This window comes from Sus scrofa, chromosome 13, assembly GCF_000003025.6.
Source record: "Sus scrofa isolate TJ Tabasco breed Duroc chromosome 13, Sscrofa11.1, whole genome shotgun sequence".
NCBI classification, from domain to species: domain Eukaryota; kingdom Metazoa; phylum Chordata; class Mammalia; order Artiodactyla; family Suidae; genus Sus; species Sus scrofa.
Window position 1 is genome coordinate 189452429 of NC_010455.5, and position 13232 is coordinate 189465660.

At 40.1% G+C, this 13232-nt stretch overlaps 1 protein-coding gene across 8 annotated transcripts in view; it reads right to left on the reverse strand.

Annotated features, from left to right (window-relative positions):
- APP (amyloid beta precursor protein) overlaps positions 1-13232 on the reverse strand; it is a 281267-nt gene that overhangs the window by 17575 nt on the left and 250460 nt on the right. For 4 of the 8 annotated variants that reach the window (XM_005670305.3, XM_005670303.3, XM_021068567.1 and 1 more), the window contains 1 exon segment: positions 5123-5176. The exons of the other annotated variants lie outside the window; for them this stretch is intronic. In XM_005670305.3, the coding sequence (XP_005670362.1) occupies positions 5123-5176 (54 nt within the window). 8 annotated transcript variants of the gene reach the window in all.

The following is a 13232-nucleotide window of genomic DNA, read 5'->3' on the forward strand; positions in this document are numbered from 1 at the left end:
AGCTGCTGAGCCCGAAGCACCAGCTAAAACCATGTTTGAAAGCCTTGGCATTACAGTAATAATAAAAATTTAAATGTCTGTGGGTTTAAGTTGTTAAGTTATAGGGCTATGTATTACATAGCAATAGATAACTAATACAAGGGACTAGTGCTTTCTTTTCTCATCCTGATCTATTTGGGCTTCATGTGCCTTCAACAAAAGATCATTCTCTTTAATATACACATGAAAGACAGAAGCATGTCAAAGTGGGACAGTTTCCTTTCCCCCTCGTCTTTTAACTGGTCTTCTCACTGGACTGTCCCCAAACCCATCCCAAAAGCTGTAGGGTTCTCTATCCTTATTTATTTTCTTGCTTCAAAATTATTAGAATTTTCTCCTAAGTTTCACTTCATTCTGGAGACCTTGAATCTTCCAGACACAAATTTTTATCGGGCTGTGACACTACTGCTCTTTTATTTTTTACAAGTTATATATTTTTATCTTTCTACAAACTCTTTTAAATCTGAGATCCTTGTAGACCAGAGTGATTTCTTTATATCTTACCCTTTTCCTGTCATTAGGTTCTAACCATGCAATACTTAAAATTACATTTCGGAGATTGTTAAGAAAGCTCTCTTGAATGGGTCCTTCCTTTTAAATTTATGGGACCAAATACTTATATTTTAAAAAGGTAAAGAATGAGTTCTCAACTAAAAATTTAAGAGACTCACCCTCTTTCCAAAAGGGTTTGAAGAGTACATTTGACAGTCAAAAAAATTTCAGATTCATGTAGCAAGTCAGAACAATAGATTATTAATTATAGCTCAAAAGTTTGCAAAACTCTCAACAGAAAGAGCTCTTGTTAGTTCATAGTTTGTTTTTGTACAGCAGGTAAAGTTATTCACTGCAAAGTCTTTCTATACATTAAGCAAATCTCATTAAAAGAGGAAAAAAATGAATAAGCTTGCAACAGGGAAATGCTGATAATAAGCTGATACTGCATAAATAACATGCAATGAGAAGATTTACACAATTGCAACTTTAAACGAATTGTTTGTTCACGGGTTTACCAGATGTGTTTTCTGAATTGTGTTGATTCCATTCTAAACTCTGGTGTGACTCTAGTTCTCTAAGTCATGGTGAATGGGAAGAGCCTGCGGTTCATTTGAAGAAGGGAAGCACACCTTCAGGAAACCTTTCACGAAGGATCTGGTTTCCTTTATTAGGACTGGAGAAGGGTGGTTAAATTACAGTGGAAAGGGTAAGCTTTCCACCCTGTGGAAAACCTGCTTATGTACAGACATATCCCAGACTTTTGCGGGTTTAGTTTCAGACCATTGCAATAAAGTGAACAGTGCAATAGAGCGAGTCAGATACTTTTTTTGGTCTCCCTGTGCACATGGAATTTACATTTGCACCATACTGTAATATATTTCTAAAAAACAATATATGTACCTTAGCTAAAAATACTTTGTTGCCAAAAAATGCTACCATCTAAACCTTCAGCAAGTCATAATCTTTTTATAAGAGTAACATCAAAAGATCACAGATCACCATAACGTAATAATAAAGAAGTCTGAAATAATACGAGAATTACCAAAACGTGACACAGAGACATGACGAGAGAAAATGCTGTTGGAAAAATGGTGCCGATAGACTCATCTCATGGTTTCCACAAACCTTCAATGTGTAAAACACACAACTATCTGTGAAGCACAATACAATGAGGTATGCCTGTATTCTTCTTCTTTATTCTGGTCAAATGGTGTAACCTGTCATTTGGCATCTATTTCTCTTTGGACATAAGCCTAGGGGAGTAGCTGTGATGGCCACCATCCCCAGAAATCACCAGTGTTCTGCCTCACTCTACATTCTGGAAGTTCCTATGCCCTGGTGTTTCAGATATGAAAGTCAAGGAGAATTCATTCTTCTCAGTCATGATTATATAAAAGCCCTTTCTTTATACTGGTTTCCGAGTGACAACAGTGATTATTCAAAAAACAATGCCATCAGCTGAATGACATGTTGGTAAGACAATCCTGGAGAGGGTTTCAAAATTTGGAAAATCTAACAAGATCAGGTTCAGCACATTGGACTGAAGCGTGTACTCTCATGAAGTGTGACTATGAAGAAGCAAAATGAATGCTAGGAAAACATAGGGGGTGTGTGGTCCAAATGCTGAAGAGACTCACTACAAGCACAAAAGTAGAGAGCACACGTATGTCTTAATACACATCCAGCAAATGGAGCTATTCATAGACATACCTTGGCTAGTATCTTCCTCATGTCTTCTCTGAGCATTCCTTCCCATTCTGAGCCTCTCCTATTGGGTGAACCCAAGGTTCAACAATAGCATAAGAAAGAAAGCTTGGCTCAGGCTACTCTCTTATTTGTATGGAACTGTTCCCCTCTCCTATTGGGTGAACCCAAGGTTCAACAAGAGCATAAGAAAGAAAGCTTGGATCAGGCTACTCTCTTATTTGTATGGAACTGTTCCCCTCTTCCTTGCCAATGGATGTGCCTAAAACCTTTCAAAATGTATCTTGAAGCTCATCTCCAGCAAGCAGCCTGATGAATGCACCCCTTGGTTACTGCTCTATCTGCTCACATCACAAACAAATATCAACATTTTACATTGCTCTGAATTTCCCTGCCTTTTTTTTTTGGGGGGGGCACACTCATGGCATATGGAGGTTCCCAGGCTAGGGGTCCATTCAGAGCTACAGCTGCTGGCCTACGCCACAGTCATAGCAATGCCAGATCCTTAACCCACTGAGCGAGGCCAGGGATGGAACTCGCAACCTCATGGTTCCTAGTCAGATTTGTTTCCACTGCACCATGAAGGGAACTCCTCCCTGCTTTTCTAATTCCATCTCATCTTCCTAAATACACCAAGTGTGGTCCACAAAAGCAGGGACTTTATTACTTAATTTCTTTCAACCTCCAAAACAGCTGGAGGATTTTATGAGATATTGCTATTGTTACAAAAAAGACTTTAGAAAAGGCTTCTTCCCACCTATATGTTATCTCTAACTATTCTGTAGGTCTTCCCTTAAAACAAATTATTTTTGTTTAAGAAGGTGTGGAAAAGACCTTTTCCTATTAGATGTTTTTTAAAAAAATCGACTTAATTGCTATTACCTCTTCCTGGGTATTTCAGTAGGAACATAATGGCCCAGTGTGCCAATATAGAGCTAATAAAATTAGTTGAATGAGTGCTTCTGCTTCTTCTTCTTCTTTTTTTTTTTTTTTTGGCCATAAGCCTGTGGCATGTGAAAGTTCCCCAGCCAGGGACTGAAGCTGCCCCATAGCTATAACCGGAGCCACAGCAGTGACAATGCTGGATCTTTAACCTGCTGAGCCATGTGGGAATTCTGAATGAGTGCTTCTGATTCACATTTTATACTTGAAGATGAAGAGCATCTTTAAAAATAAAGTAGGAAGCGCCATGAACTGAAAGCCCAAGGCAAAGGACCAAACCAAGCTGGTCTTGGTTGCAATGAAAATGGAACTGACCCTCAGCCTTGGGCTCCACCATGGCTGAGCAGGCTGGGGATGTGTCAACTGCTGGTTCCTTGAAATTCTCTTGTGTGACACTGGCAATAAGGCAGACATTAGGAGAGTTGAAACAGTGTCTGACTTACTATAATTTAAGTTCCTCTGAAAAGCCCTACAGAAAGAGATTCATGAAATCAAGGAGATTGGCTGTCAAGATGTGTCACTCCACTGTCCCTGCTGCCCTGTTAATTATAGCACAGAGGCATGAAGATGCCACAAGGCAGACTCTGAATTTCCCGTCAGTGATTGTGGTTGGAGGCAGGTGTAGGCAGAGAGCCTGTGCTGGCAGAAAGGGGCAGGGTCTGCTCTTGGCATTGTATCTGAGCCAGGGAGCAAAGGTTGACCTCCACGTGTTAACCTCTTCAAATGAGGTTAACTCCCTGTTCCCAGTGATTACTGCAAGGGACAGAAGAAAACAAATATAGGTAGGTTTGCACTGTTGGGAGTAAAATCTCCCCAGAATACATAGATTTGTTAATTCAGTCACTTTTTTTTAAACATAGTGTTAAGTGTCAATTATACACCCATTCATTTATTTGTTCTTTTTGGTGGCCCTGCGGCATATGGAATTCCCAGGCCTGGGATCAGATCCCAGCCGCAGTTGCGACCTAGGCCACAGCTGCAGCAACACTGTGCTGGGCTGGGGATCGAACCTGGGTCCTGGCACTGCAGAGATGCCACTCATCCTGTTGTGCCACAGCAGGAACTCCTTTTTGATTCGCTGAAAGCAATGGGTCCTATTAGTTGGTCGAGGTTGTACATGGGGTCAACACCAGGCATGTGCTTCTGGTGTGTGTGACATCCTGCTTAAAACTAAGTTAGAGACATAGGCTCAATACAGAACAAAGGTGAAAATGCGTTTCTCCTTGCTTGGGAACTGCAAAGAAAAAAAGTGTCCACGTCAGTGTTCATGGGCATTTTAAGTAGTATAAAAAATAAAGGACTTGTATGGAAAATTAGGCACGTACATCTGTTTTGCTTCAGCCACTCATCAAGAGTAAGTATATACAACCCACCAAAGATCAAGTGGTACTGTTTCTGAGCTCTAGAGATATTCCAATGCTGACAGCTTTAGGAAGTTGTGTCTACTTGAGGAACCTACTTAAGTTTGAGCCTGGTTCAGTCAGAAAGGACCATCCAGACACCAATCAAGAAAGGAAGGGTGAGATGTTCAGAGCAGTGATCATGCGGCCAGAATCTGCATCTGGACAGGTCTTCATTTTTGAGGACAGACAGGCTGCATAGAACCCTCTCCATTAAAACAAACAAACAAACAAACAAAAACAAACAAAAAAATGCTCAAAGTTGGAAGGGCTCTCTTTTATGATTGCAAAAGGAATGCTCAGAAAAAAAAAAAAGAAACAAACAAACAAGCCAACAAACCAGACCGCCTAATGAGGAACTTAAGAAGTGAGGTGTCAAGAAAAGCAAAGGGGACTTGAAAAAAAGTTTGATTTCCACCATCCTTTCAGATCCTATTGCTCCATATTTGCAATTCAGAGAGGCTGATTTGCAAGAAAGGGGCTGTGTCTGCGCAAGCGCGACATGCTGCGGAGGGGCGGTGGGTTGGGTAACCCGGTTATACCTGGTCGAGTGGTCAGTCCTCGGTCGGCTGCAGGGCGGGCGTCAACAGGCTCGACTGGGCGCAGGAAGCAAGATACACGGAAAGCAAACAAGACAAATAGAGATGGTAAGTCGTGGCTCCTGAACACAGCGCAGGGCAAAGCATGTGCAATACACAAGTTATTAAAAAAGGTGCAGCTAGAAAAGAACCACAGTGAGTTAATCCGGAGCATCAAGGATGGGAGGGGTTCCACTTCAAAAGGCTTATCTTTATTGATGTGCCAATCCCACTCCTTAGTTTTCTCTTGAAAGCACTCACCAGCATACTCGGCAACATCAAAGAAGAGGGGCAGGGGAGTGTGGGTTTTCCTCTCAGCGAGTTTAGAGAGAGTTTCCTGGCTTTTGATTAGAAATAAAATACGTTATACCCAACCCAGTGGAAAATCCTAAAGATATCTCCTTTTACAACTGTACAATCTTATCTTATTTTGCAGTTAATTAACTACAAAAGGACACGGTTAAACCCCAAGGGAAATGCAAATAGGAATTTATCGCGAGAGAAGGGTTTCACCACATAATCTGCCATTTAGCGAATCAAATGTGTTCCTGGTTTGAGAGTAGATGAGGTAAACCAGAGAGTTTCTTCCCCTCGCTATATGTTTCAAGGCTGGTTTCTATTTAATAGGTGACGTACAGTTGAAATGTGTGAAGTGGGAATACTTCTTTTCATATTTGTCGACTTTCACCGTTCTTCCTGTGAGCATGCTGGGTGTGACCCAAAGAAAACATTGCAGGCAGCACAACAGTGCCAGTGTTGTTTACCATGAGCTGGTATTTCCAAAGCGCTTTTGATTCGCAGCAGACATTAACTTGAACTTACCCTGGTCTTGGAAGAAACAGGCAAGGGAGAGAAACAAAGCTTTTAGGATTAATAATGGACAAGGGGCCAGTGAAGCCAGGAGGACGGGATAAAGCCTCTTGGGTAAGAGAAAGTGAGCAGAGGTGTCCACAGTAAGAGAAGGTGTGCCTGATGGGATAACACTTGGCTCAGCAATTTCATTACAGACCATGCAGCTTTCTGGTGCACACAGCCCAGGCATAATGCAAATCCAAAAATGGGATTATAAGCCCAAGTTGATTTTGAATGCCACACGCTGGCAGGAACAGTGAGGGAGAAGAAAGAGGCAGCAAGCCAAGTCTTCAAAATATGCGAGAAAATAATGTTTCTGGGAATACCATGGCCTTTTTTTTTTTTTTTTCTTTTTGTCTTTTTAAGGCTGCACCTATGGCATATGGAGGTACCCAGGCTAGGGGTTGAATCGGAACTGTAGCTGCTGGCCTGTGCCACAGCCACAGCAACAGGGATCTGAGCTGCGTCTGCGACCTACACCACAGCTCATGGCAACACCAGATCCTTAACTGACTGAGCAAGGCCAGGGATCGAGCCTGTGTCCTCGTGGATGCTAGTCAGATTCGTTTCCGCTGAGCCATGATGGGAACTCCTACCAGGGCATTTGGATGCATCAAAAGAGAAAGGTGGTTTGGTCCTTTATCATGAAGAGGAGAAGGTAGGGCAGAGGCATATAAATCCAACATTTATAATTCAAGCGACTTTGGGCCAATGACCGTGTCTAAGGCTGTTTCTTCATAATTAAAGTAGAAATAATATTAGCTATGTTCTAATTGGGGGGAGGGGGCATGCCCACGGCATGCAGAAATTCCCTGGTCAGGGATCGAACCTGCACCACATCAGTGACAGCCATGGCTCCTTAACCACAGGGGACTCTGTTATCTTCTCAGGTTAATGAGGAACAAAAAAATGTTTAAATCCATTTCAAAACTCTCAAAAACTATAAAACTGCACTTATTAAATTGCCTATGCATGAAATATTCTCTAACAACTACTGTGAAGGTGACTAATTTCTGGTACTCTATTCATGTAGCAGATTAAAACGCACTTCTTCTTGCAACCCCCAGATAGATCTGAACAAAAGTGCTTCTCCATATTTCATTTTTTTCCCATCTGCAGCCATGTATAGTGAGGGATTAACCCTTGTAAAATGTGTTAACCGGAGAATTATCGTACTTGGAGAACTTCCTGATGACAAGTGCCTCAAATAGTGCTTCAGCCGAAGGTAAGAATGGACCAAAGCAAATTTACAGAGCAAAAGAAGTAACTTTAAGGGGTCACCTGCATCAGTAATTAAATCATTAGAAACTGTATTCAACCCTGGGGAAAGCAGTTGAGTCTGAGATTTAATTTCAGGCTGAAGCCTCGGTGCTCCATCTCAGGGTCCATTTTAATGCAAACACTTATTTTCTCTGAGCTCTTGGGCAAACCACATTCTTGCTGAACCTCAGTTTTGTCACAAGGAAGCTGGGTTTTTCTTGGGCTCAAATGTTCACACATATGTCTTACAAATAATAAAGCCCTGTTTCGTAATTACTCAAGGAAATATCTAAAAGCATCAAATATGCACAGAAAAAAGTCTGAAAGGGGAATTTCCGTCGTGCCTCAGCAGAAATGAATCTGACTAGCATTTATGAGGACAAAGGTTTGATCCCTGGCCTTGCTCAGTGGGATAAGGATTCGGCATTGCCGTGGGCGGTGGCGTAGGCCAGCAGCTACAGCTCCGATTGGACCCCTATCCTGGGAACCTCCATATGCCATGGGTGTGGCCCTAAAAAGACCAAAAAAAAAAAAAAAAAGGCCTGAAAGACAGGACCACAAAAAGCTATCATTAGTTTATTCCGGGTGAGGAAATCATTTCTATAAATTTCTCTGCCTTCTTGCTTCAAGCTGCATGTATTATTTAAAAACAGTAATCAAGTTTTTCCTATTTTTTAGGATGGTACACAATAATACTTTTAGGGACTTAAAATTTAGTCTCTTAAATTTAGGCTTTAACTGTGTGAGGCTGATTTATGCATGAATTAATCTTCAAAAAATAACTAATTTTGTGTTTAGTGATCAGACATTAATGTTTTTAAAAAAGATAATTAGACAGGACTGCAAAAAAAGAATGTATATTGACAAGACAAAATAATGAATTCTTTCTCAATCCAAAGTAAATACTTTCTAATTTTACTTTTTTTACTCTCTAATTTTTCAAATGAACTGTCACACATCGAAACAGAAAGTACTTCAAAATGCTGCTCAAAACATGCTACATTGACTGCTTAGTAAATTCGATATAGGTAACACCATCTCAAAGAGTTAAAATAAAACAATTCAGCAATGTGTCTTGCACTGCCTTCAGCTGCTATGAATCAAACAGTCCCCAGATAAAAAGAGAGAAACAAAATGATGGAAACTCTAGGACTTCTGAGTTTGTTAGCTCTGGCCTTCTTTGTAATAAACCAGTTCTTAGCTAGCTGGTGCCCAGCACAACCTCCCCTCCTCACCAGGCCTAAGGTGATGGAGGAATCAGCAGGAAACCAGCATTACACGTAGATAAGAGGGGCCCGACAAGGACTGGTTTGCAGCTTTGAACAGCACTTTATCTCAGTTTCTCCATTTGTCCACTGCTGCTCTATGGCCAGGTGAAAATGTGTTAAGAGGGCAGCTTTACAATGCAGTTACACACATATAGTCTTACAAGACCTGTTGTGCCGTGTGAAGAATATTCTAGTATCTTATGCATGTATTTTACACAGACAACTGACTGCTGGCCACAAAGACTTTCTGGTGGCCAGGGCATTCTTATTGATCTTCTGGCTGGTCTGCTCAGAGGCAGTCATGAAAATGCAGAACAAACACAAATGCTATCAACACAAAAGCTTCCAGCCAGATGGTTTCACGATCCATGAGAACAATTGTTTTATAAACAACAGCTTCACTTCGGTTTAGCCATTTCGGTTTTGTGGCTCAGAAAAACCACAGAATAAAAATCCCTGAAGGCAAATCGCAGCTGGTCAAAGAGCCTAAGATATTGGAAAACTGTGTTTGTGATACAGTTATTTTTTTCAATATAAACTCAAAGAATGCCTGGGTGTCTGACCCTCTCTGTGGACTTAACTGATTGTTCTTGAGGAAAACAACAAATTTTTGGTAAGCCTTTGAAGCTCCGATGATGATAGGGACTGCATGAACAATGAAAGGAAATCCTTCGGAAATTTTAGCTATTTTCAATAGCTCTGTGTGCGGAGCCCATGTCAGTAAGGTTAACAGCGAACAGGGCTCTGGGGAGAGGGAACAGAGGGAGGTGGGAAGAAAGGGTAAGATTTTAGGGCTATTATATGGCTTGTTATATTCATTAATTTTAAGGATATACTATTGGGGTCATTGAGACAAGCTAGTTAAACCTCTCTAATAAGATCCCGATTCTTTAAAAAAAAAAAAAAAAAAAAAAACAAAAAACGGGCTACCATGGAACACTTACTATATACTAGGCACACTGCTAAGAGTTTTTCATACCATCTCATTTAAAGCTCACAGCCTACCTTGGAGTTAGCAATTATTATCAACTTTATTATACAGACTAGGAAATAGAGAGGCTCTGTGACTTGCCCCAAATCACAGAGCAATGCTGGAATTTAAACTCTGACCCACATCATTCTGCAGTGTGGGATGGTGGGGAATGTGGAGCTGGTTTTGGTTGTCACTATGACTGAAGGATGGAGAATACTATTGGCTTTTAGCGGATGGGGACCAGGGATGCTAGATGGCAGGCACAGGCAATCCCACACAAATAAAAACTGTCCTGCATCCTACACAGCTTCTTCCAAAATTCCTGCTGGACATTTATGGATTGATGATTATGAGAGGCCAAACCCTAACTCAGCTTTGTATATAAACACAAAGCATTTCTGCACCAAGTTCTTAGTGTAACCCGGATCTTCCTGGAGCTCACCATCGGATAAAATGTAGGAAGAAAAACTTGAATTCAGGGCCTCCGTATCAGTATCAGTCTGCATCAGTATTTGTCATCTCCTTAAGGGGCCAAACACCTGACTGCTACTGTTTCCACTGGCAGTCAAGTTGGAACACTTAACATGTTGAAACACTTACTATAAATTTTATCCATTATATTGACTTCTCCTATGAACTTTGTCAATTCGTTTTAAGATGCAGTGTTAAGGAGACTTTTCAAAACAAACTTTTGTAAGCAAAGTGTTAGTCGGATAAAATGGTGAAAAGCTAGAACTCAAGATCTGAGACCTTAAATATTGCCTCCAATACTGTTAGGTAAGAGTTTGCTATTTATCAGCAACATCTCTATTTAAGAAGAATAAGGCTGAGGCAGTGTAAAAACTGTATCTTGGTCAGGAATCCAGAGGCACTCAATCAAGGACTTTGCCCAACTGGGCATCGATCTTGGCAATAACCAAGAGCCCTGGGGTGCGTGCACGTGCGTGTGTGTGTGCGTGTCCATGCGTGCACTAGCCTGTAGATTGTCTCTCAGGACCAGTGCTACACAGGCCACTCTCCCACTCTTGGAGTCCACCTCAGAGCAGAGGTGTTTAGGCCATTGCTGTTTTGGGGTATCTCCAAACTGTTTTTGGTCTTGAACTTCCAAAAACTGATCACTTTGGGGAACCCAGAAGAGTTAATCCGGTTTTCTTTCTTTAGTGACTCAAAAAAAATTTTGGGGGGGGCCTTGCCCAAGGCACGAGTAAGTTCCCAGGCTAGGGGTCGAACCCATGCCACCATAGTGACTACGCTGGATCCATAACCCGGTCAGCCTCATGGGAAATTCCAGGTTTCTTTCTTTGGATTATTTGCTATAGAAGGAAAAAAAAAAAAAATCACAGCTAGCTTCCTAACATGGACCAACATATATACTTCCTTGTTTCTTATTTGCCTTTTTATTTTTGCTTTTTAGGGCCTCACCAGAGGCATATGGAAGTTCCCAGGCTAGGGGTGGAATCAGAGCTACAGTTGCCAGCCTAAGCCACAGCCACAGCAATCTGGGATCCAAGCCACATCTGCAACCTATACCACAGCTCACAGCAATGCTCGATCCTTAATCCACTGAGCAAGGGGGATTGAACCTGCATCCTCACGGATCCTATTCGGGTTTGTTGACCACTGAGCCACAAAGGGAACTCCCCTGGTTTCTTATTTGATTGGGGGGAATTGTTAAGGGCACGAGAACAGGAAAACAGTGGAAGTGCTGATGATGGCATCAGGGTTTGGATTTCAGGAAGCGGCTTTAGTGACATGAAGTAATTTCTTTCTATATTTCTATATAAAAGGAACAATCAGTATTTCTTCCATTTTTCCCTAAAAAATAGATCAATTTGGCTACTATTTAAAAATAGGCAGCATGTTTAAATAGAATGCATAGAATTTTTACTGGAGATCATAAATATGCACATGAACGCTTAAAGTCAAGATGAAATGCTTGGGGCATATGAGGGCAGATTTATTTAACTGTTGCTCTCATTTATACAATTGATATGATAAATGCAAAATTAAATTTACCTCATTAAAAAACACCAAGGAAATAAGCAGGCTGATATTCATATATAAAACAGTTAAGCTCTTAATATTTGATAGAGAAAGGGAAACTTCGAAATTCAGGAACTGCAACACCTCTGGAATGATTATAATATTTTGCTATTCTCTATAGTGCTACATGGTACTAAGCTCACTGCATTTCACTGTATTCACTGAACTGGACAAGTTAACATAAACAATGCTGGAGTATCTTTTAACTTCATTAAACTGTACAGTCCACATTTCCAAAGGAAATACTAAGTACAACAACAATCATCCATTTTAAGTGTCTGTAAATTAATTTCACTCTGCTAATTCAGCCTGTGTTGTTAGGTTTCCAAATCTCTTCCCATAGACTTTACCGTAAATAAATTAGAATTTGTAGCCTCCATTATTTGTGTGTGTGTGTGTGTGTGTTCACACAAATGATTTAGGTAAACTCTAAAGTATATTTTATCCTACTTTTCCAAGATCAATAAATCATAGAAGACATTAAATGGGATCAATTCATTTATGGAAAAAATATATTTAAGAGACACATGAAAGGGTCTTAAATTATAAGAAACTGAGGCGATTCTCTGTACATTATAATTTTAGAATTACACTGGGGGAGAGTTCTCAATGGCAGAGGCCATTGTTAATAAAGCTACAGTCTAATTTATGTATTTAAATTTTTTGGTAAAAAGCTAAGATTTGGACATAAATGGTAGATTACACATTTAACGTTATCTGGTTAAAAAAAGGGCATCAAGGACTGCAATTTTCTACTAAACAAAGTTTGTTGGTGCGTCTCCTTTTTCTCGGTCAATACAGTATCCTAAAGGAAAGCAGGAAATCGAGCGCCTTCAATTTTCAAAATGAGATTGGACATTTTTCACAAACAATTCTCATTAAAGACTGAATGATCAGGATTCTATGTATGTATTTATTTATTGGCCATGCCTGTGCTATGTGGAAGTTCCCTTGCTAGGGATCGAACCCTCACCACAGCAGTGATCCTAGCTGCTGCAATGACAACGGCTGGATCTTAACCCCCTGTGCCGCCAGAGAACTTCGAAACTGAATGATTGGGATTTTAAATGACCAAAATGTATCTGTTAAAAAAAAAATGACCCAAGTAGCATTTTACTAATAATACAATGTAATAAAGAAGTTACTCGGGTTTTTAAAAACTAAATATCTTTAAATTGTTTTCCTTTATGTAAGAATCATGTTCATAAATTGTCAAGTCTTCATTATTTTTATACCATAAACAGCACTGATGTTTGTATCTGATGTTGTTACTAAAAGGTACCTTTTCCCAAATTCATGGAACAAATTTGGGATGATCATTCATGTTATCAAAAAATCTATACAAAGATTTTCTCCAATTGCCCTTTTGAAACGAAGCTTCTCCAGTGTACTGAAGGTCTAATATTGGATTTATATTTATCCGGAAGAGTAACCGATTGTATTTTCAGGTATCTATGCTACAAATATTCACATCACAAATATTACCACCATCAAAACGTGCTATTTTAAGGAAGAAAATTACAAATAAAATCTTATGTGTTCTTAAAAATCATGTTCTTAGGATCTAGAATTGGAGATATTCCCATGTTTGAAATTTTATACTTCCGAACATGTAAAATGATATGGAATAAGAAGAACTAAAAAAATCCTCTCTCCTAAATAGATATTATTTGTAAGT